The 25,177-nt window shown below is 42.8% G+C and overlaps 2 protein-coding genes across 2 annotated transcripts in view; one reads left to right on the forward strand and one right to left on the reverse strand.

Annotated features, from left to right (window-relative positions):
* LOC135394432 (prolyl endopeptidase-like) overlaps positions 1-12,958 on the forward strand; it is an 88,436-nt gene extending 75,478 nt beyond the window's left edge. The window contains exons 15-19 of the mRNA XM_064625171.1: positions 6,818-6,913; positions 11,347-11,448; positions 11,536-11,692; positions 11,761-11,829; positions 12,788-12,958. Of these exons, the coding sequence (XP_064481241.1) occupies positions 6,818-6,913; positions 11,347-11,448; positions 11,536-11,692; positions 11,761-11,829; positions 12,788-12,853 (490 nt within the window). The 3' untranslated portion in view covers positions 12,854-12,958. The remainder of the gene's footprint in view (positions 1-6,817; positions 6,914-11,346; positions 11,449-11,535; positions 11,693-11,760; positions 11,830-12,787) is intronic.
* Positions 12,959-18,929: 5,971 nt separating this feature from the next.
* On the reverse strand, positions 18,930-24,287 carry LOC135394436 (peptidyl-prolyl cis-trans isomerase FKBP2-like). Its single transcript, XM_064625174.1, has 4 exons — positions 24,027-24,287; positions 23,605-23,750; positions 23,364-23,494; positions 18,930-22,853 (listed from the first exon to the last, which is right to left on the reverse strand). Exons 1-4 carry the CDS (start codon positions 24,200-24,202, stop codon positions 22,686-22,688), a joined length of 621 nt encoding a protein of 206 aa, XP_064481244.1. The 5' UTR covers positions 24,203-24,287; the 3' UTR covers positions 18,930-22,685.
* Positions 24,288-25,177: the final 890 nt, after the last annotated feature.

Consider the following 25,177-nt stretch of genomic DNA (forward strand, 5'->3'; position numbering starts at 1 on the left):
ACAGGGAAAAGCTGGAAACCCGGGAATTAGCGAGGAATTTCGATTCGACTGGAAATGTCAGGGAATTGTTACGGAAACTGATAAAATTTTCTGAAAGTCAGAGAAAATGTCTTGACACGGAGGGCACGACATAGTGAAGAGTGCAGCTTGCGGTGAGGAGAGTGCAGATTCACACGGTTCATCGGCCATGCCACTGCGTTGTTGGGGAGAGCAGTTGCAAAGCATGAAACAAGGGCCGGACACAGAAAAGGCTCCTCTCAGTCTTTTCTGTGGGAAAGAGGGATTGACTCATGGGCTCGTGGGTGGCACGTGGTTTTGCAAGCGCCGCTTCAGGGGCCGCGAATGCATTGTAGTAAGTCGTTTCTGTTTTGAGTTTAAGCATTGTGGGAGTGACAGTGACTCAAACAAGGAAGTGTACTTCAGTGTGGACCAGATGAATCCAGCATTATTAGAGTTCACTAGCTGGATTCAACCCGTGTCAAACGACCCGTACAGTGCCGTCCGCAGGAAGTGCAGGAAGAAATTCTCCTTGAGCAACATGGGGAAAACCTGTGGTACCTAGTCATTCTGTGACCAAAAGGCATCTGTCAGCGGTGAAAGCAGTTGGGGCTGCCTCCCAGGCAAGCCTCATATCGTTCTTCAAGACAGAAACGAACACAACCTCAACAAGTGTGTCGATCAGCCTTCGTTTGATGTGCCAGAGTTGCAAGATTGGGCTACTTTCGGTTGCATTTTGCGTCTGGAAAACGGACTTCGCTACTTGGCTATTTTTTGGCTACTCTTCCGAGTTCCTACTCAGCAGTCCCGCATAGTGCAAGGAAACAATATATGCGGGCTTTCGAAACACACTTTCTCAGGTGTCCTCAACATGCTTCATCTCTTTCTGCTGCCCGAAAAACAAAACAAAAAACCGGTGTCCACACAACACCACGTCCAGTTCAACACCGGTACGTCTACGACCTCTCGGCAAGTTCAGCAGTGATGTATAATTACTCTACAGGGATGGAGAGTGCAGTGCGCAACTGGGGGAATGCAGTAATGACTCATAAGGTGCTCTCTCTGTTTCTGGTAACTGAATTCAAGCCTTCGCAGCTCAAGCAGCCCTCTTGTATATATTTAATTATTTCTATACTATAGATGCTACCTCACGTCATCTACATATTTGATACCGCATCACGTCATATATACTACATGCAAGAAATTCCACATATAGTGCACATTCCCTGTCTAGAGGTCGGGAGAAGAGTTGCCTACAACCAGTGGGGCTTTAGTAGGAAAGTGGCTAGCAAAGAGCAGCACTCTGAAACATTTCAGGCAGTTGGTCAGTCAAACTCACCACGAGAGCCACGGTGAAAAAGCAAGAGGTATACATCGTGGACCGTTGGCTACATTTTTGGCTACAAAAAAATATGCCAGTTTGGGTACATTTTGGCTACCTGAGCTAAAAATTTGGTTACGGGCAGCTTTCGCTACCTGGCAACCCTGTAAATGATGTCTGAAGCTTCCGCTCCGGCCAAACCGGTCGTAACAAACACCTAAGTGGCTTCTTGCTGAAAAAAGGTTACAAAAGCTGAGGCTCTTTGGTGCATGAATTCCATAACGACACACACCTCTTTTTGTTCTGCTGTAGCCTTGGCTCTGCTGCTTCCATTGATATTTCCATCATGTGAAACTCCTGCAAAGATGAAATTGGGAAAGGACAAAATGGGCTACACAATTTGCTATGGAATCGCCTCATGTACTTTCAAAAGCAGTTGCTATCAAGCCTCCTTCGTGCACCATTCTTGGTAGTTTCATTTGATGAGTCATTGAACAAAGTGGCGGAGAAAGAACAGATTGTTCAAGCTTGTCAGGTACTGGGACACGGATGACTCCACAGTGAGGACACAATACCTCAAATCATGTTTCCTTGGCCATACATGTGCAGATGAGGTCATCTTGAGGGCATTCGCGGTGCTTCCAAATTGACTCAAGTATGTTGACTGCTGAAAAAACATGTCTGTTACGCCAGTCCGTATCAGCTATGGTACCGTTCAGAAGGCAGTGGAAGACCAGGTGCTCCCGGTTAAACTCCCATTCATGTTGTCTATCGCCGAAGAGTTTGAGCCATTTCTTGCAGGATTCCAGACTGACAACCCATGCTTCCATTTCCTGCAAGTGTGCTGGAAAGTATTTTGAGGTCTCTCCTGGCCAGAATTCTCAAGAGGAATGTTCGGAACAGTGCACACACGTTCCAAGGTTGTTTAAGGTGGACCTTAACAATCCTGACAGCATTATTTCTGTGGCAGCTTTTGACATTGGGCTTGCTGCAAAAACTAAGCTTTGCAAGATTCTCAAGCAGACACAGCTTACCATGTTGAACCTCAAGAAGGATTACATCACCTTTGTCAAGGCATGCTCAAAAAAACTTGTTGTGAGGTCACAAGGGACATGAGCTGTTTGAACCCAGATTGTGCATTGTCCCAGGAAGCCAGCCAGAAACACCTCACTCTTGCTCTTGAGGTGCTCACAGAGAATCAGTGGTTGACTAACCTCGAAGCTGAGCAGGCCCAGCGTTCCTATATCAAGGTATGTGTGCTCTCATCTACTCGGGCACGCCTGAAAAGTTTTAACGGGAAAGACGACAGACTGAACACTTTGTGGCTAGAGCTCTGCGACAATGAGAAAAAAACTAAGATTTGCTCATATGACTCTCTGCATGTCCCATGGTAATGCTGCTGTGGAAAGAGGATTTTCTGTGAACAGAGAGTGCCTTGTAGAGAACCTAAGGGAAAAGTCATTAATTGCCCAGCAAGTAGTGCACGATGCTGTCTTGGCAGCAGGTGGCTCGATAGAAAAGGTCGATACTGTCAAACCTCGTTACAGCGAACTCGCTTACTACAAATTATCGGTTACTGCGAAGTTGTATTTCAGTTTGGTTGGTCACGTTTTATTCCTATGGCAATTTTGTTTTTATAGCGAACTAAGCTTCCCCTCCATCTGTGGAATTATCGGTTAACACCAGGTGTCCCAGCTTGACCTCCGAATTCTGCTGCCCTTCCGATGTTCGTGACGCGCAGCAGACAATGTCCCTTCCCCGCAAGCTGTTGACGGGCTTACCTTTCTCAGTGAAAAGGCAGCGACGGTGACCCCAATAAACTAGGGAAGTCTCTGTTAGCTGTGCATTCCTGCCCTTTCTGTCACTCCCTCACTCGCATTGGGGCCCTTCACTTTACTTGTGTTTGTTTCCCGTAACGTCCTGCCTGTGTGTCCACATACTTTTGGTTTACTGTCGGATCAACGCAGCAGCGTCTTGAAAGCGGAAGGCTTTATGCTTGGGCACGAAAATGGCTTGTTGGCGCACCTGACGGTGTCTGAAGAAGAACTCTGAGGCCTTTCGTTGCATCATTGTACATAATGCTGCACCATGAAGTAGCACAAAATCACTGTTTCTTTTTTTCAAATGCATTTGGAGTTTACTGCATCTTGACATCGTCATATGAATTGCTGATACAGCTTGCGTCATATTCCAGAATCTGTAAGCGGGGTTTACAGTTTTTTGTATCATACTGTCACAACGAAAATCGGATACAACAAACATTTTCATAGTTCCCGTGGCATCGGTGGCAATATGAAGTTGCAGGAAGACCTTCGAAGAAAGAAGGAAGAAAAGCAAGATGTGCTTTAAAGGGACGGTCTCGTACCCCCTGCCCTTCTCATAAAGTGTACGATTCGATTGCCCTTTGTTCAAAATGTAATACTGCGAATTTACCCGACAAAACACGTCACAGTTATTAAATAACTGAATTAAATTGATAAAGATTGCAGAGCATGCCACGATCTGTGTTGGCAACAATAAGAAAGGTCACGTCGCCCTGCGGGAAAGTCCGTGATAGAATACAGAAATCGTCTGCTTTTGCGCGCGCTAGTGCATCGGCATGAGCAGAAGACTTTCAGAAGTGACTGGGGACCGCGGCAACTCTCGTACATTTTGTTTCAGTTCTCAGGTGAAAAACGCACATTCTAAGAAGTCGCAAACATGGTGGTTTAGAACAACTACGTTAATCCTCAGAGACAAGTTAAAAGTCGCAGGACAACCTCACCCACAATCACAAATCTGAAGTCGCCAGCCATCGGCGCGCGTGGTCTCATTACAGTTCCGACCAAAAATATATTACATGCGCTTCCACTACACTCTCCGTTGCACACTGATCATGTTTCAAAATTAAGTGTCGCTGACGACGTACATGGAGAAGGAGTGCGTGTTTATTTAAAAACTGCATTAAATACTCGCGGAAAGAAAACACGTGACTTAGAGAGTGTGAGAGAACTGATGTTTTGAGGCTGGAACAACATAGAAAGACAAATACATACATTCGCGACTTAGCTTCCACGTATCCGATTATGTGCCACATTATTGGAGACCCCATAGTCTAGGCTTGGACTACATTCTCCGCTCACAGAGGTATATGCCTGAGTGTCCCCATTTCAAGAGCAAAGGGGATGACTCAACCCAAGATGCTTCTGCAAGTTACAATTACCATGACAACGACGACGTACCCACAGGCCGACGTATGCATGAGAGAAGCGCAGGTTTCGTCGTCTGCTATTACGGCACTTTTCGACGAATTCCTTGAAAACAACTTGGTTATTGTGAATGAAACTTTGGTGGTTCTATGTGCACAGTACTTGTGAAGGTAGTATTGGCTAAGTTTCGGAATCGCCCAAACTGTATGAGCTCAGCCGCAGAAAAAGAAGGTTGCCACAGAAATAACAGTACGAGACCTCATTATAGCACTTATATTGGGGGAGTATTAAAGAAATGTTAACTTCACGTGAAGTGTCCCCAACCTGTTTTAGGTTCTGCTTTCTTTCAATGAATATGCCTTTTTTTCATAGTGAACAACTTGTGTATCACGTTTTACAAACAGAGTAATAAAGGCAGGAACGCACGAACCAGTTTTGTCAACCACTTATCGTTGCATGCACTCAACATTTGAGATACTGCGTCTTCTTTCGATGCACATGTCATGTCGAAACTTGTCCACTACAGATGCGTGCCCCGCACATGGGTGAAATGATGTGACCACCTTATCACCCTGGCCATTGCCTGGAACTCTTTAGTTCATGCTTAACAATGCAGTCGGTCTTGATTGCCTGATAGCAATTACGGATAAACAGAAATCTTGGCTATGGTGAGGGAATCCACCATGTTAAGTCAGGGAATTTGGAAAGTATTATATTTGGTAGACAACCTGACTTGAGACCATTTGTAATAGTTATGATGAAAATGCATTTGATTGTCATTTCTGAGTCTCATTGTGTGTTACCTTTGTCAAATTGCCAAATCATGTGAACAGAAGTGCAGTGGTACAGCAAATCGAATATAACTGGAGGTACACATTTATTGAGAGAACATACACATTTTAGCTGTTTTAGTTTGGTGTAGTTTTGTGCCACAGCCTTTCAAGATTATTCAATGACAAGGTGCTCTGCAGGCATCATCACAGTCACATCAATTACATGTAATCATATTTTTGTCCTCTTACTACCAGAACTACATTGTTTTTGTGCACAGTTCATCTGACAACACTCATTGCATGACACTCAAATGTCTTTCTTTTATCAAAAAGTATGCTTTCAACAAAAAGTCCTAGCTCAAATCTTGCATTCTTCACAGTGGTTAGTAGCTTCCGTGGTGCCCCCAATTCTCCAGCAGGAACAGCATCAATATTGGCACCTAACGGATATGAATTCTCCTCCATAATAGACACCCCCTACCTGCACGGTACAGCTGTACCACTTCATCAATGATTTTCAAAATCTGTTCTTTAGTCATACGTTTCAATGGTGATGCCATGCATCACCAGGATTGAAGCCTTTTTATCTAATAATAAATGCAAGTTGTGTTTGCTTTAGTGGTGGGTACAGTGTCACATGTAGGGATGTTCCAAGTACAAACTAGTTTAGTGTACATGCCCAGTATGTAATTGTTCTCCACCCCAGCAAGTGCTTTTGGTGTCCAGATGTGATATTATGCTGGCCTAAAGCTTGTGCCATTTTTTGGATTGAAAACAGTTTTCCTGAAGAAATCGTACTTCATAAATCATGATGAGCTTTCTCACACGAGCTCTGGGATAAAAGACGTCAGGCAAGCACAGCTTTGTTTTTGAGACTGTCGATGACTTAGGTTGCAGAGCAAAGTGTAATAGAAGCAACCTCCCTTTCACATCCTCCTCTCCTGTTTGAGAGAGGTCCTTGAAATTGTGTGCTGTGCCATAGTCAGCTAGCCCCTCTACTGCTGTGTATGTTCTGTTATGCACTCAGCAGAGACTCTTCAAATCAATCTCAAACTCTTGCAGGGACAGTGCATCATTCCACTGATACATATTTTTGGAGTTACATAACTGCCTGTCTTGCCATTTCCTGCATATCCTTGTTACTTACCATAAACTTGCCGTATTCTGATTGAAATGTTTTGAAACCTATCAAATATAAACGGCATGTTTTTCTCCTTTTTCGTGCCAGTGTATGTTGAGGGAATGCTTGGTTTAAATTTAGGTTTGAATATCACTCTGCCTCATTTAAATGATTTGATATGTTAATTCTGAGTTTCTTTCTAGTTCCACATTTGGTGGAACTGTAGACTGGGAATATAATTGGAATATGTAGCCATTTCCTGTCTAGGGAAGAGCAAAGCATGTTTGTTCCAAAATCACTATCACAGTAGTACTAATAAAGATGTACACCTAAGATAGCTTTGTACCTCTGTAATTAAAGAGCCTAACTTAACAGTGCTTACATTTTGTACGTTACACATTTATGTTAAACCTTTCAGATTGGTGATCCAAGGTGCATCGAACGGAGGCCTGCTGGTGGCAGCATGCTGTAATCAGCGGCCTGACCTTTTTGCCTGTGGTATAGCTCAAGTTGGGTGAGGTCCATCAGTGATGTGTTTCTTTTTCTTCTTTTTAACAACTTTACTTAATCTGTGAAACAATGCCCTTACTTCTGGAGGATATAGATAAAAGCTTTGTTGTGTTTTGAAGAAGCCAGTGGTAAAAGTGTAGATGTGTTATGTCATACTGTCCATCCCATTTATTGCAATCTTCAATAGTGTAACGGTAACTCCAATATTACTATCAAGTTGGTGCTTCCCGTCAGCTCAGGTTTTGAGGTAATTAATGTCATGAAAGAGCCTGCCTCACATATAGTGATCAGGATTCTCTTGGTGGTCGGTAAAGCATGTAAGAATTGAGAGCCATGATTCCATTTTTTCATTGTAAACAAACGAAAGAGGCGCTTTCAAGAGCCATACCCTTCAGGAGCATTCAAGTGAGAGCACAGTGGGATTAACCGGGGCTCAGGTGCATGCTTTGCACCTGAGGGATAGAATGCGCAACTTCAAAGGGCACTCATGAAAAGTAACGGAGGTCACCCTAACTGTACGGTGGAATCTCTTTAAACGGAACCTCAAGGGACCTGGAAAATCTGTTCCGTTTATCAGGAGTTCCATTTACTGAGTTGTGTGTGAGATGTTAAATGGTGTTTTCCAGGAGTGCAGAAGCTGTAAGGTGTCTTTATGCACATTACTGCATCAAAGACGAGGAATACACACAAAATTTTCAACTTTATTCTAGTCCTCATTGAGATGTTCCACCTTCACACGAACAGTTGGCCCACTCATTCGGATATTCATACTTTGGGCACACTTTATCCACAGTAGCAAGCATTTTTAAGCTCTTCGGAGTCACAGAGTCCAAGTCTTTTTCTTTGCAGCCCAAATCATGAAGCACTAAAGGCACCACACAGCTTGTCCTTTTGGCTAAGAGTTCTTGTTAGCGTACTTTTTGGCATCCCTTACTTCATCATAAGCACCGTTTTTGTGTAGCAACACTCTCAAAATTGTTGATAACTCGATATTGATTCGATCAAGAGCATGAGGTGCATGCTTCTGCGATGCCGTTGGAAATGGCATTTACTACTGTTAACGAACTGATCCTAATCATGGCCGTACAGGAAGCAGAGAGCTCAAGCTGCCACGTGCGTAGTGATGATGCTTTGAAATGTTCAGTCAGTTCCGTTTTCTCTTCCGCTTACCCAGTGGTGTAAAGATTGTCATTCCGTTTAATGGGAAATTTTTTGCATTGCATAAATATGAATCCAAACAACCTGCTGTTGTTCCGTTAAAGCAATTTCCGTTTAGTGGGATTCCACTGTATTGTTATTATTAGAGCCTGAAGTTCTATGGTTGAACCCCATTCTTCCCCAAATTGAAGGTTGCCTCTTTAGGGTGAAACCCGATTTTTACCTGTCAAACTGCCCTAACTGAGACATCTGCAGGAATGCACACTAACCTGTTTGGCAGCAAATGCAGTTACATCACCATTTCTACCAAATCAGTACAGTTAGTTTGAGTAACTGAGCCCTATTTCTCCCCGAATTTAGCATACTGGAAGTTTTTCCACCTGAATTCACATGAATTTAGAGCACATGTTTACTTCCGGAAAACTTTTTTTGCTTCGGGAAAAAAATATTTTTTACTTCGGGAAAAAAATATTTCCCGAAAACTTCAGGCTCTAATTATTATTATTATTCGCCAGTTGGCTCATTTCACGTCAGATCATGCTGGCAGGTCCCATCAACTTCCTGGATTTTCTTTTATATATATATTTAGAAGATCATCGTATATGATGATAAACAGCAGCTAAATGAATCATTTCTACCAAATAGTTTTTGTGCAAAAAAATAAAGAAAATCTGGCCCTCAAGTTGAGAGTTTCATTTTGCCATTTTTGCATGCACATGTCCCCTGAGTTCTAAAAGATATTCTTGCAAATTTCCTTTATGCTCTAGTATACACACAGCCCTGCAGGACAAGTGCAACACTGTGTTATACAAAAAATGGCGAATATCCTCCAGTGCGCAATCTTGTTCCAACTTCAATGCATCATTTCCCTGACTGTAGACGTTGCTCGATGTTATATTTGCCATCGGTTTACTGAGATTTTAATGCTCTATCATTTGGTATATATCTCGTGTGCATACTATCTGCAGGCATCTGCTGAAACAAGCAAGAAGTTGGGTATCTTTCGAAAAAACAAGGACTTTGCATCACCGTTTCTCTAAAAGACCACTTTTGATTTTATTTATATTTTGCAAGGACATGGTCCGATGCTAGGCCTTTACTTTGCTGCAAAAAGAATTCTGCTTGAAATGGTGCACACTGGCGATGAGCGCGTCAAAACACGGCCCACTCCGCGTGCGTGCTGAAACAGGATGGCAGCTGTCTGTCGATGTATTTTGGTCTTACAGCAGAGAAAATGAGCTACTCTGTGCGACCAAAAAGAATTGTTTATGTACATGTATTTACAAGGCTGCAAAAGTGGAAGTAGCAGAGATTTGCGCATCGCCACTCAAATATGCGCGGATGAATTAGGGTACCTGTGAGTAAGGCACAGTTGTCCCCATTACAAGGCATGGACGGTTGTCCATTACAAAATATATGGACAACTTTGCCCCCATTGTGAGAACAATGATGACTTATATGACGACACTGCGACGGCGAGTAATGGACACGATCAGCGATCTCAAGAGCTGCGGAGCCTCACGTGGTTTCGGCAGTTACGTTGTTGCTGGAAAAGATTTCATGGAATGTGACACAAAGACACTTCAATGAAGAACCAGTTAAAATATTTTTGCTTCAACAAATGGGCATACTTGTTCAGTGGCATTCTACTTCTACCATTCTGCTTTGCTGACATGATCTCGGCTGGCGATTTCGTGAAGCGTCATACGTAGTATATAATTAGGGAGTGACTGTTTCGGGTTAAATGCCTTTCTCAGATTTGGGGGGGGGGGGGGATCGCGGTGGTATTTTTAAATCTGAAATTTGGGGAGAAATCGGGCGGTAATTGTGCCTTCAGGTGTTATCGGGTCTTTTTCTCCTCTTGTCTATTAAGTCCTTTCCTAATCTTTTTGTGGGTGACCTACCAGTGCTAATCCCCGAAAGCACAGACAGTGCTGACAACATGGGCGCATTTCTGGGAACGTAAGTGATCCGTTCTTACATGCGTTAAACGTAGCAACCTTTGTTCGTCTTTAGTGGAAACGTCACTTGAGGGTTTCATAGTGACTGGAATTCAGGGAGAAATTGGTTTTAACCCAAAAAAGTCACTCCCTATATACAGGTTTTTTTTTTTTTTAATACAGATTTTTCATTAAAAAACTGCATGGGCTATAGACATCCTGTTTTCGCTTCTATCATCTCTGGGCCGGCGGACGTTCTTAGCCATCTGTTGCTCAACGGTCTAATGACTAATTACCTAAAATCGTTAGTTAACTTTTTAATTATAAATCTACAAAGTTGTTCCAATGAGAATATCTGTTCCCTTCGGTCACCTGATACCGTAGCCGTTTTCAGAACAAAAATCCTTTCGATAGATAGGCCGCGAAAAATTCGTGAAGGAATACCATTTTTTTTTCTTTATTTTGTTCATTGCGCATCTCTAGAGACGCGTCTTCCCTTCACTCCCAATGTGAGATGGTGAAGGAGCGCAGTGTCGCCTCATGCGTCGAAGATGAGCTTTAACTTGCGGGAACAAAACAAAAACAAATGTATCGGGTGACGCTATCCGAACTGCCCTTATCTTTGGTTGCATTTTCTGTTTTCTTTTAATCTTTCTCCAGGAGGCAAGAGGCGATAGTGTGCTCTTTCATCCTCTCACATTGGGGTTGAAGGAAAGATGCGTCCCCAATGATGCGCAATGAACAAAATAAAGAAAAAAATGGTATTCCTTCACAAATTTTTTGCGGACGATCTATCAAACAGATTTTTGTTCTGAAAACAGCTACGGTATGAGGTGGCCGAAGGGCACAGATGTTCTCATTTGGACAACTTCGTAGCTTTTATAATTAAAAAGTTAATTGACGATTTTCAGGTAATTAGTCATTTGACGGTTGAGCAACAGATGGCCAAGAACGTCCGCCGGCCCAGAGATGATAGAAGTGAAAACAGGGTGTCTATAGCCCTTATAGTTTTTTTTATAAAAAATCTGTATTGAAAAAAAGAAAAAGAAAAGACACCCTGTATAATACAGTAATCAGACGTTAGGTTCCTGTTAGTACTGTTGTAAATGAGCTCAACTGTATCTGCGTTTGTGAAGTGGAAGTACCGAGCCTCATCCGTATGTAATGCATTTGTAGTCCAAGTGTTTGGCACCAAATGCACAAGGAATGCCACTATGGGCAGAACTCAGAATGAATGAGCTTGCAAGAGTGAGGTCATGCCAGAATATGATGATATTATTTTTCCTAACAATACTATTGTGTTTGTGGGTGTACAGCAATTTTGTTTTTTCTTGTTTAGAGTGATGGACATGCTCCGTTTCCACAAGTTCACGATTGGCTATGCGTGGTCATCAGACTACCTAAACTCTGATGATGATAAGGCATTCCACTACTTGTACACGTGAGTACCTATTTTGTTGATGAAGCAGCTATACAACTATTTCCTGCAGAACATATCCACAAACACAACTCGCCCTTTATTCCACAGTTACTCCCCTCTACATAACGTGAAGGTTCCCGAAGGAGACACACAGTACCCAAGCATGTTACTGCTCACTGCAGATCATGACGATCGGGTTGTGCCTTGCCATTCGCTCAAATATATAGCAACTTTGCAAGAAAAAATAGGCAGTTCTGAAAAGCAGGTGTGGTAGGACGCTTTTGCTGTGATTTTGACTGCATTAAGATAATTTGTGTTAATTTTTTTCTACAGGTAAACCCTCTGATGATCCATGTAGAAGTTAAAGCAGGGCATGGTAGAGGCAAGCCCATATCAAAAGTGGTAAGCTAGGACTTTTCAGTCCGCCTCGCTTTTTTTTTCCTTATTATTATTATATTTTGTTTTACATACGCATGTCACATATTTACTTGTGTAATTTGTGGCACCACATAACTTGCACAATTGTACAGTGATTGGCCAAATTCAGGAAACTAACACTTGACATAATTTACTTACCATGCTTACACGCTGCCATCTTGGTGGTTCATTGGATAATTTCATGCAGTGTCGCATCCTCTACGTCTTTTCCTTCTTCTTGCACACAGACTTTATGGCTTTAGGTTTATCAGTCTTGGCCAATTGATGAGAGCTAGTGTCACAGAACAAGTGACATTCATAATCATACACCAGCTACTTTGCATATCTGATACAGTCTTGTCTGCACAGTACAGTCAAGCTCCTTTACAACGAAACTCAGGGACAGCAGAAAAAAATTCGCAGTAAAGGTATTTTCGTTAAAAAGAATGTCCATTATTGGACCTATAGGCTCCAGCGGGACGGCAAAAAAAATTTGCAGTAGTTGTAGTTTAGTTAAAAAGGTGTTCGCTATAAAGGAGTTTGACTGTAGTTAGCACATAATGATACGTCTTAAACTTTTGAAGCAGCTCTTACTTTTGAACAGGTGTACCTTTGTGTGAAGAGGTGTGCTGTTTCTATAGTCGGCTGCATTATTACAGGTCTTTGACTAGACAGGATAGTTGGCAGGAATGATGTACATGCATAGTAATTTGTGCATCCCCAACCTTTAATGTTACTAGGTCATGTAGCAGATAAGGTGGCAGATAAGGTGGCACAAATACAGGCAAGCTGCATAAACACTGATATAATAATTTGGAAAAATCCATAATTTCCTTCTTTGGAATGAAACCCTTATTCAAAATTTTGCTGCATCAAAAATGGATGTGTAGTATGTGTGGTGGATGCATGTGGTAAATTTTTGTTTATTATTTTATCTTTACAGATAGATGAATTGACAGCTGTGTTCAGCTTCATCATGAACTGTCTGGAGCTCAAGTACATGGACTAGCATGCTTCAAAACTGCTCTTGTTACACTGTGGTGTGTGTTCCAGGATTATACATCCTAACAACACATGGAACATTGTATGTCAATAAAAAAGCATTTAAAGTTGCCTTAAAGCAAAGGTTGACCAACTCCCATGGTATTGTGGTTAGGATGACTGCTTTCCACGCCGAGACTGGGAGGTGACGCTGGTTCGAATCCCCAGACTGGCTGTGCTGTCTGGGGTTTCCCTGGGTTTTCAGGCAGACTTTCCAGGCAAATGTTGGCAGTTCCCCCTGAAGTTGTCCGAGGATGCATACTAACCTCAGTATACCTTGGGTAACGTGTGCAGTTAGGCTTTCAAGCTGATTAAACCTTTGTTGTTGGTGCATGTTGTGTATCAGTTTTCCTACATGATGCATTCCACACTACCAAACAGTAGTGGGAGTACTTCATGTACTAGTACACAAAGTACCATTTTAAGTAAATTTCTGAGTACCCATATTTTCCTTTGAGTAAATTTCAATTTGTGTACTTTGTACTGTGCTTTAAGCACTTTTGTTTGGCACTTTTCCATCAAGTACCCAACTGGAAATGCAAAATACCAGAGAATACACACATCAGTAAATCATCTGTGTAATAGCGGCAAAAGACCACATTTGCTAGACTGTGAATAACACGATTAAGTTTCTGAGTCTGTTGTGCTTTTGTTTTGCGTTTGCTGGTTCGGCGGCTGCTACGTGCCGGGGTTTGCTCTTGCGAACTATTGGTGAATTCGTGTGGTCATTTTGTGGCAGTTTTTTTTGCCAGACCCCGAGCAGTCACGTTCACTTGGTCAAATTGAAGGAATCTCGTATGTTCACGTGGCGCTTTCCGAGCACCCAGAATTTACCAGCTAGCACTTTTTTCGCCTGGTCTCAATGTGACCGGGCAGCGTGTTGCCCCACTATTCGAGTTTTCTACGACCACTGGTGGCGCAAGCAGTGTTGCCAACTTAGCGGATTTCCCGCCAGATCTGGCGGATTCAACTTGCATCTAGCGGGGGAAAAAAAATTGTTTAGCGGCTAGCGGAATTTCTGACGGGGTCCTGGCTGAATTTAGGGGATTCTAGCGGATTCAGACTTTCGCCGCATTTTGGCTCTAAAGCCCGAAAAATCAATTTATTCCCTAGAGTATGCTAATTACCAAACCGAAACCAGTCACCTGAAATTTTGCTATCTGACGGCAGTTTGCACTCAAGAAGCTCACTTTCGACTCGCTCTCTTTCCTCCTCTGCAAGAACCGCTTTGACCTTTTTGGAGAACACACACCACTAATGCCCCGGTCAGAGAACATCGTTTAAGGCCTGACCCTTTAGTAGTTAGGGCCGTGATCTCGCGCCATACGGACAGAAGGGACTTTGCTCAGTCCTTAGGGCACAAAATTAGGACCCTAACTACTAAGGCCTTACATGTGGTGGTCACCCAGCACAGCATTGTTTACAAGTGGATATGATGACTTATAACCCAAAATTTTGCACCAGAACACGAATTAAAGTAATGCGTAAGGACATGTTGCTCCCTCTTGTAGTAGCCTACAAAGTCTACCCATTGGGAGGTGGAGTTGTGTCCACGGCTTCCTTTCTCACTTTCACCTAGCGTCTGTTGCAGTGTGCGCTCTTCTATTCTGCTAAAATGCCAAAAATGAATTGCAAGCAAAAATTTTGCAAGGAATGGCTCCGGGACCCTCTGCTAAGTGCACGGCTACGGTGCAGAACGGCGGCAGATTGGACAGAAACGGTGGAGTGCCGATTCTGTGGCTGTGTGCTCAGTACTCAGACCTGAAGGTGCATGGAGAGAGCGCAAAGCACAGAAAAGCATCAAGACATTTCACGTCCGGTCAACAGACAGTTCGCATCGCCCTGAGAAAAGTCGATCCAGCACATGAGACTGAAGGTAGGACAGCGCTTTTTATTGCTGAACCCAGTTCAGTGCTGACCGCCGATCATCTCGGGGGAACTTTATGAGAAGTCCTTCTCGGACAGTACTGTGGCAAAGGAATATAAGATGCATCGGTCCAACTGTTCAGCTATGGAAGAACATGCTTTTTCTGCACTTCAAGGAGGATCTTCATCGCAATGGGGCAGTGTACCGCCATAACGGCGGAGAATGACCCACCACATCATTATAGGGCACTGTGCGCTAGAGTTTCCTGTCGACGGCGGCGGCCCCTCGAGGGGAAACGCTGCGTAATGCCCTGGTACCAGCCAGCAGCGCCTAGCAGTGCTGTGCTAGTTTCGCCGTTCAAAAAGAGCGATTAATTTGAAGCCGCCTCCATAGAAAGTCAAAGGAGAAGATCAAATGGAAACCAATTCTATGTGGTAATCTGCTACGACTACTAAGTTAGTGTGAATGAGAGGCACGTTGTCGTAAAGTTTTCGTCCTTCTTGCTGTATCGTCCCGTCGATCACATATTTGAGAGAGGGCTTTCACAGCAATCCATCCAACTTCCTGCTCAATCTGTTGTTTCTAAATTAGAACTCATTCCTTGTATTTAGTATAGTTGTCAGTAATCAGTTGAACATCACGATGCGGACTTATAGCACAGCAGCTGGCGTGAAAAAGTTGCGAAACATGAACGGTCAATGAACATAGTGGAGCTTGGCTAAAATTAATGTCTGCTATATGTCATACAGTATTTATCTCTTTTACTCGGACCCTAATCTTGCGGAGTGTCAGCGAAGACTGACTTTTGGACCTGGTCTTCCTTCAATATACAGCTTGCATACGAATACAGGGGAATATGGGAATTATTTTTCCTCCCTGAGCTGCGTTTCGCAACTCGTCATCATTTTATGTAGGCGCATTCTGTCCCTATGATCTTATCGTTGCCAAATCTTGGGATCTCTGTTTACAAGTGGTTATTTGCTTCTTCCTATTCGTCCACGCACACACACACACAAAAGCAATCACGCGTTTGTCGAACAGCCAATTGTCTGTTTCTTCTTAACTCTTGTCGATTTTTGTTTTATTTTTTAGCATAGTTTATGTCGTGTTTTCCTTTTGCATGATATTGCTGGCTGCTTCTGGGTTGCAATTTGCGACAATGTGTCTGATGTAAGGCCGCTGCGGCTGTCCTTTAGCATTAATAAAATATTATCATTACATATCCGGTTTCCAACAAAAAACACGCCTTATTTATATCCTGAAACAATCTTGATTGACTGATTGATTTTTATTACTATGACCGTGTGTCCAATGCAGGCACAAAGGGCTAAAAGGGCATCCCTTGCCTTGAGCGATGCAAGATTGGAAACAAGTTGACTAAGAAACTTATCCTCACAGCGCATCATCACGTTAACGGTATATTCCATAATGTGTATTCCAATTTGTTGTCGACTGTATTATTCATATGCATTCTTCAGGGATTTCCGTCCTCATAGCGCAGGTACTGGACGTAGCTGGTCTCCGATGTGTAGTCAATAATTGGTAGTCCCTTCCAGATAAAAATATGATGATGATGATGATGATTAAGGTCTTTTTGGCGTATTAGCGACCAGATAAAAATATGCACTTCACGTAGATACAAGCCACAAATACTACACGCTTGTCTGCGCTTTGTGCTATAAGTTGAGGCAGGGGAACAGTTTACTTTAACAATTTACTTAAAGAGTGCATATGGCTCGTGCTTAATACCTCGAGGCCGAGACGTTAACTGATTCTCTCCTCGGCCGTCCGGAAACCTGAGAGCGCGCTAAGAGGGACCACAGGTGTTCAAAATACCGGATGCCTGTCGGCTCGCGTTATCTGATCCTTGCGTGCCGATTCTGTGTGCGTCTGTGTGAGCTATTTGGCTGAGTCCGTCAGGTTGTACCATCTCGCAGTGCATAGACAAAAAGCTTCCCCCTCGCATACATTTTACGTGTTTCGTATTGCGGAGCAGATGCCCTAGTCTTGTCTCGTAGCATTTGAGTACATTCTAAAGGTTCATGCATGATTCTTTCATGTGAATAGTGCAAGGAATTAGCCGACAGCATGACTAGAGAACTTGTTGCAGCGTTGCAAAAATTATGTAACTAGTTTTTTCACCAGGTTTTTTTTCTTTTTTTACTACAAGCACCATGATTGTGAAAATTTGTGAAGGCACCAAAGTGAATAATCATTTGCGTTTGATAGACCGGAGCAAATGAGCTGCTACATCACACTAGGATCGTTCGAAGGTCTGTTGAAACAAAATCATGTCATAGCCGACATCGTGCAATCCAGATAATAAGGTAAGCCTTTGGCACTGCAGAAGATGATGTCTTTGACACATTGCCCTCTTCCTATGATGTTGACAATGGTACTTTAAACTTTGTGGTGGAAGATCCTTATAAGAGTTACATGAGTTGTGATGAAATGGTCTAAGCAGTTGATTCGCTTAAATAGCAGAAATCTGCTGGATTTTAGCCAGACAGTTTATGTAACCAAAGTTGTAAAATCGAATAGGAATCGAGAACGTTGCAATCTACTAGTTTTTCCCATGCAGTGCATGAACAAAACAGTTCATTTAAATTCTTCAAAGCAGCTGATTGATGCAAGCATGACATTTTAATGTCCATTTATTGGTATTGGCATTCTCAAAATGTGTATTTGTAAAATATACACACAATATTTTTGGGCCTATGCTTCCTTCTTCATTTTTTTCTTCCTTTGAATTCAAACTACTGTAATACAATTTAATCTTGCGTCACCAATTTTTTGTGGATCTGGCACATGTTCGCAGCGACTAAATTTCAAGAAATCTAGTTGTTGAAGTTTGTAGCTTGATTTTCTCACTTTGTGATACACAAATAGACAAAATTCAAAAATGCCATCGATGCCATCATGAAGGACATAATCAGAAGATTAACAAGGGTAGGAACATCTAGTTTTAATGACAAGCTTTCGTGCAGAATATGCCTTACATTTTCCTAGCCTTATTTAGTTAAAGTGTTACTGCACACGCTTGTGCTGTAAGCCAGTTCAAATGCTTAATAGCATGCAATTGTGAAAATGTGATTGTATCACTGTCTTCGAAGTGTCAGTATGTGTATGCGAGCACCAATAAAATTTGTTAATAGTAGTAGTTCAGTTGTGAAATTAGGATCGCCCAAACAATAGGGGTTTCACAGTGTTCGGGTACCGATTTTAATTGTTACAAAAAATCGTGGTTTAAGTAGTGATTAAAATCAGAAATTGGGATGATTTAAATCAGTCTACCCTGTGTGCTGAGACTGCTTATATGGATCATGTATTATATTGTGTTACTCTCCACGCCACATGCATTTCTCTCTGCACGGGAAGTCTGGCAGCAGTGATACTCACTCAGCACTTTCCAGGCGAATGTCGGCACAGTTCCCCCTGAAGTCGACCCAGGACGCATACTAACCCCCTGTCCCCCACTCCTTCGTGCTATCCTCTCTCCGTCTGTCCACATCTGTACGTCACTCATAGCCACAGTTGCTTCACGGCGCTAACACCCAAAAAAAAAAAAAAAAGAAGAGAGATACTCACTCAGCATTGTGTGGTAGCTGGGGTAGCTTTGATTCCATAAGTAAACATGCCTGTTTTCTAGGCATGTGTGAATAATTATCTTAATACCAAAACGAGTAGATAAAAGATAACCGAAGCAAATAGATAGACAGCCAAAGCAAACATGAAGTGAATAGCTATAAAACTGAATTCAATATGCAGTGCATAGCTTTATAACCAGACCAGACACACATGCAGCACTTGTATGGGTACGAGCATGTGTACACCATGTATATGCGACATATTCGTATGAATCAGAATATTAAGTAGCGTTCACTTTGTGCCCCCTCTTGTGCCGTCTTTCGCGTTAGGTGTGCAGCATTAAATTGAATTGAATATAGTACAATAATTTTGGAATTCCGAAAACCTTAATATTTGCACATGCCTACTGTTTTCTATTTTGCAATGTGTCGTGTCATTCTGTGTCAAATCCAATATAAAGCAAACCAGAAGGGCTCTTGTAACTTTTTCACTCTAGTGCACAAAATAAACTTTTTTGTTTTGTGGTCATACATCTGTGAAATCACAAAGCAAACATCTTTGTAGGAAAAACAGATATCTTGACAGTATACCAAGGAGTACCATTTATTTGGTATGCAACCTTATCACATGCTAAGTCCTAGGTCGGATGTAAGGCACATTGTGTTCGACTATACAGGGTGTTCATTTTTATCTGTTTCAGGTTCTTTATGAGAAAGCTCAATGAAAGCTATACAGATGCAGTTTTCACAGGTGGACATCCTTTCAAAGAGAGTATGTAATTACAAGATTACCCAAAAACTCATTAATTAACTCTTTAATTGGGGGAATTTTTGGTTTATTTTGGCCACCAAACAAATGATCTTGCCAGCAGATCAGCACCTACTCCAATCACCACCATCGCTCCAAAGCATGTGGCCCTCCTGACGTGGAACAAGAGCTGTCCTCCCTGTGCTCCTGATCAGTGTGCTTTCGGCTCATTTGTGTACCAACATTCGGCAATGTGTATTTCAACACACAATACACATTTCATGAATTTTAGAAAATGGAATGGCTTTCAACGAGGATTGCTCCCATTCTGCCACCTCACTTTTGCTTGAAATCCCCTCATTAAGGAGTTATGTAATGAATTTTAGGTAATTAGTCATTTTGTAGTTGCATACTCTCCTCGAGAGGATGTCCGCCTGGCCGTATAACTCAACCGCAAAACGACATCTATGCAGCTCTCATACCTTCTTTTGTAATAAAAAATTTGTAATGAATAAAACTGTACACCCTATATACATCTTGCATACAAAAATACCTGTAGAAACATTTTTCTGTATGTACACATCATTTTGAGCATCATATCGGAAGAAAACCTGACTGTCGAAAACATTAACGAGGAGGCATTAACTTCCTCGTGTTCCTAGCAAGTTTAATACCCGTGACACACAGACAGGAAAGACCATCTTTCAAGTAGAAGTCCTTTGAAAGGTGACTCCTTATTAAAGGAGTTCACGATACTGACACACAGATGCTGCCGGTTTCCCTTCTACGATTCTCTTGGTGCATGCAGCCAGAAGTGTGGCGCTAAAGGTTCAGACAAAAACTGGAGAGTAGCACAACATATTTGCAAGCATCACATTTCAGGTGGCTACACATGAGTGGTTATTAAACAACTAAATAGCAGTATGATATGCACATACTGTGGGGGGGGGGGGGGGGGATTTTGTGGGTGTATCTGATTGTGAAGTTTATAACGAAAATGAGTCTTGATTTGTGGTGGGGATCCATTACGTAGGTATCAACGACCTTAGTGCTCCAAGCGTTATTAATTACGTGAATTAAAAATTGTCGTATTAGGCATGACGGGAATCTTATACGTTCCAAGAAACTCTATTAATGGCTCATAAGAGAGATGCCTTTCAGGTTTGCATATTCACAAGCCTCAAGTTCTTGGCTGCCCTGCATCTGAGGCTGTGCCTTTTCAGTTGCAATCTCCCTTCCCAAAAAACACCAGTAGCCAAAAGGAGATCTCCAGTTGCCGTGTGCCAGTGGGCACAAATACCCAGAGTCCGAGGTAACTCGTTACTGTAACTAAGTTCCTTTTTTTGGTAACTTGTAACTTAACTCGCTACTTTTGCGCCGTGGTAACTTTCAGAGGAACTCGTTCCTTTTTCAGGTAACTTTGCCAAAGTAACTTAAGTTCCAAGTTACTTTTAACTCGCTTTTCACTCACGTCCACATATTTTCTTGCTTTCTCTCCGGTTCCTTCGTGGCATTTTTTGCCATAAGATGTGATATTCAATCAATGACAGTATTTTATTCAGGAAGTAAGAACCGCTGCCATTGAAATGAAGCTGAACCATTGTGCGCCCACAGGGAGTAAGATGCAAAGCATTCGAATAGACTTCTACCAGAGAAACGTCATCATGACATTGGTAGACAGACTGAAACCGAAACAAATCGGAAGGAAAGGGCTAGGTTCCATGAACGGTCACTTGTTCACTACCTCCCATTGAAAGAAAAGCAGGACCGAGGGTCGTCTCCCTTTAAGGGACCATATCATAATCCCCTCAAGACCGTGGCTTTCGGGCGCGACCTTGTTCACCCCTAACTTCGAGCGTAGTTCAATTCTACCAAATTTGTGGCGCTGTCGCAAACAGGAAGAGGTCTATTGTTGGACATAAACGAAAACGATCTAAGCGTGTCGCACTCCTCCGCAGGCAACTCAAGGTCTAACTCAACTGCGCTCACGCGCGCTGCACCTGCATAATGCTATTTTATGTCCGAAGAAACTTGGAAGCAACTCGTTCTTTTTTTTAAGTAACTCAGTAACTGCGAGTTGCATTTCAGGCTGAAGAACTTCGTTAGTAACATAGTTACCGTATTTTCACGCGTATTAGCCGCACCGCAGATAAGCCGCAGGACTCGTTTTTATATACATTTTGCAGATAAGCCGCACTCGCAGATAAACCGCAGGTAATATGACGCGACTGCTTTGTGCGCTGAACCAGTGATGCACAAACAAAATCAATAGAGACGCTCAACGCTCGTCGACGCCGTACTCCCTGCCAGCTGCCCTATTCCCGTACTGGTCCACGACATCGACGACTTTTAGTTTGAAGCCGTTGTCGTAGCTGTGCCTTCGCGTTGGAGCCATGCCTCACCTCTAACTGCCGTGCCCGTGTCCACGAATGCTGGTGCTCTGGTCAAATGAGAACTGACGCTTAGCTGACCACGTTTTATCCCGATGTCAGGTGTATTGAACCCTTCCTGTGGGTCTGCCGACAAAGGAGACCGTAGTGAAGGCCATAAACCCGGCGGTCCACATTCCGGTGTCTGCATAATGTATAACAAATGAGGTCAGTTCTACTGTTCTACTAAGATCGGATTGTGCCCTTGTTGCATGTTTTTCGTGGATTGAGGAGTTAGTGGTGTTCCAGGAGACATTAATCACTGTCACCCCTTTTGTTAAAGCTGTGTGGGGGAATGTATTCGGAAGGTCAGTCCACTCGAATGTGGACCCGCCCCTGTTCGGTATTGTTTGTGCACTGGCAGGGCGGTCCTGCTCCAAAAAACATGAGGCACTGTGTATCCTTTCGTTTAATCCGGGGTATGGGGAAAATACCAGGGAAAAATAGCCATCGGATAAGCCGCAGAGCGTCCGCGAAAAAATCGCGCATAAGCTGCGGCTAATACGCGTGAAAATACGGTACATTTTTCACGCAGTAACTTAACTTGTAACTAGTTCTTTTTGACGGGTAACTTCTCAATCTATGCAAATACCATTCAGATAACACTCCTTCAATGAAATGGCCTTTACGGTGGCCATGTGTCATGGGTATAGTTCAGTGTAAAATTTGTGATGCAATTTAGTTACCTGAGCATCCTTAAGATGTGTCTAAAAAAAAGATGTGTCTAAAAAAAATGAAAAAAAGTGTGGCAAATGTGAGTCCCTCACATACCTCCGATAAAATCTTAGTTGTTTATGTAAACGCCTAAATGAATATGAGCTGGTATGTTACAATATATAGAGGATGTTAAAAATGCATGTTTGTAGGAATGTATAATTAACTTCCTGAAATGCCATTAAAGGCAATATTGCATAGCACTAGGAGTGATACTGCCCCAATGGCATAGCCGGATGGGGTGTCTGGGGCTTCAAACATCCCCGAAACCGTACCTTTGGTAGTGCATTTGGGACAGAAAAAAGCGAGGGTGAAATCCTCTCCCCCACTTAAAGTTCCTGCAGAACCCCTCCTGAAATATTTTTCTGGCTACGCTACTGTGTGACCCAAAATTTTGTGCATGATTACCTAAGTTCCACCCACAGACAATGCTGTCAACCAGTAAAGTTGCATGACTATAGTTCGTCATGCTTTGGCCCACTAAATTCATCTTTAGAGATAAGGCCATCCCTATCCCTGTCTTCATGCTGGAAGATGTCCTCCACCATTTTATCAGTCTCAGGAAGATCCTTAAGCCCTGCTGCTTGTGCTGCTGGCAGCTGCTCTTTGAGGTATTTGCTCACCTGCATAAGAAGTTGTGTATCATGCATGATAATAGCCAGTGGTGATAATAAGTGTACTTCAAAATATAGACGTTTTGCTATCAACCACAACGGCGAAGCCCGAGATTGGGCACAACAGCATGTTACGCAACACAACACAAGCTCAACTTCCCGTTGTTGTGCCCGAACTCGGGCTTCGTCGTTATGGATCTTGGACCAGCTTGCCTGTGTGTATGCTGCTTTATCTGTTAGATTTTGCTATGAACTTTAATAAAATGCCAAGTGTCTGGGTGTTTCTTCCACAGCATTTATAGTGGATGAGGTTAATCAGTACTTTGCAAGCAAAAAAAAAAAACTGCGTTTTCAGAGTTTTGTCTCGTTTTTTTTCCAGATCTGTCTAGTATGTAGTATGCCACTGCCATTTTACGTTCTTTTTAGCAAACACCTCACCATTTTCATTCATCCCATTGACCGATTACACGGAGAGAGTACATAAAGAAGTTGTGAGCAGAGATGATTCAAGAACAATACCTCTTCTCTTGACAGATGATCATCCTTGTCAGAGTCAATCTGCTTAAATACATTGACCGGTGGAGGTCCATCTTCAATCTTCACCAGTTCAACATCAAAAATCAATGTTGACTTTGGTTTAATACGATCACCTGCATGCGTCCAGAGTGAAACCATGGACGCAGTTCCACTTTTGCAACAATGAGGTTATCGCCAGGCTTGGCAACTGTGTGTACAATACAGGAACTTGCTTGAAGCTTACCTGCTCCTTTGTCCCCATAGCCAAGCTCAGGAGGCACGGTCAGTGTCCTATGCTCTCCAACGCACATGTCGAGCAGACCTTGGTCCCATCCTTTTACCACTTGGCCAACACCAATTTGGAACTTGAAAGGTTCTTTCCTTGCGTGACTGTAAAGAACAATAGTTTTGCGATTTCTTTTAAAATGTTCATAACCCAAGCCTTTCATGAACTGCTTGAAGAAGTGTGTTCCAAAGTTTTTCCTAGTAAAATGCGTACTTTTGAATGTTCGTACAAGTGCCTATTTCTGCACATGACCGCGATGGCGCAAACAATTAACGATTGTGCTGAAGCCAATCTCCATAATTACACGTAACCTACAGTACATATGTGCATACAATGCAGCTGTCTAGAGCGCAGCCGACACAATGTCTGATTTCAAATACCTTGAGTCAAACTCCGTGCCGTCTTGCAGCTTTCCCGTGTAGTGAACAGACAATAGATCGTTTCTTTTGCTTTTCCTTTCGCACTTGTCGACAGCTTTCGTGACGTCAATCTTCAGTTCCTCGCATCTCAATTGGTGAATGGAACAAAAAAGCGCAAATACCAAGAGCGGCCGCATTGCTTGATGACTGAGCGACCGGCAACAGAAGTGGGATAGGCAAGATAGGCCACGTCGCCTATACGGTGTCTATGTAGCAGCCAGCAGCGTCTGCTACGCGGCAACTACGTTGCCAGACGGCGTCGAGATCTGATGATGAAGACACATTCGAGGGATAGAGCAATTTGATGAGCATTGAATACATATGTCAATCATTCCAATTTAAAATAACTTGAATATAAAATATATAAAATAATAAAATATTTGATTTCCTACGCACTTGAATGGGCACAAACTAAACAAATGACGAGTCTTAAAGTGCTTAAGTTTTAATCTATATATTTTTCGCAATGCATGAGGGTGAAAGAGAGGGACCGTGCGACACCTAAATGGGGCGCGCTGCTCCGTCGCGACAGCGCCGCCAGTGGCGGTCTTGGACGTATCCGACGTGATACCACGCCGCCCGTTCTATGCATTCTCAAGTGGAACCGTAGCTTTCGTGGCGACCGCCGTAACTAGAAGGGCTAATTTTCGAAGTGCAAATAATGTGGGACCTTTCTGGGGCGCGAACGAAGAGAATGCAGACAAACTGCACAGAAGCAACCACTTTATTTATAATGCATCTAACAGTACGGAAGGAGAACAGCCACTTGCGTCTGTCCGGTCGAAACACCTGTTAGTGATACGTCGAGAGGATGGTTATTTGACTCCTCACAAAATCCTGGCTTGCTAGCGAGGGCTATATACGTGTATTCCTTTGACTCTAGCCATTTGTAATATCATGTTTTTGATTGAGTCTTGTATTCCTTTCGTCGTCTTTGCATACACAGCTTCGTCACTGAAATTTACATCGTGCGTCCGTTTTATCCATACAAATAAACACGTGGGGTCACAACTTATTGCCTGAACTTGTACTGCAGTGTTTCCAGTATCTTAGGATACAATAACGCTAAAGAGATCCTCAAAGTGTATGAGTTTTTACCTCGGCTACCGCCG

The sequence above is a fragment of the Ornithodoros turicata genome, chromosome 5, assembly GCF_037126465.1.
Source record: "Ornithodoros turicata isolate Travis chromosome 5, ASM3712646v1, whole genome shotgun sequence".
Taxonomy (NCBI): domain Eukaryota; kingdom Metazoa; phylum Arthropoda; class Arachnida; order Ixodida; family Argasidae; genus Ornithodoros; species Ornithodoros turicata.

What these genes read in the sequence shown, in the direction of transcription:
- LOC135394436 (XM_064625174.1), bottom strand. Translation starts at nt 24,202, where the DNA reads ATGCGGCCGCTCTTGGTATTTGCGCTTTTTTGTTCCATTCACCAATTG. An exon ending in CTATGGGGACAAAGGAGCAG is followed by an intron (nt 23,495 to 23,604) that starts GTAAGCTTCAAG and finishes GGACGCATGCAG; the next exon opens with GTGATCGTATTAAACCAAAG. An exon ending in ATCATCTGTCAAGAGAAGAG is followed by an intron (nt 22,854 to 23,363) that starts GTATTGTTCTTG and finishes CTTCTTATGCAG; the next exon opens with GTGAGCAAATACCTCAAAGA.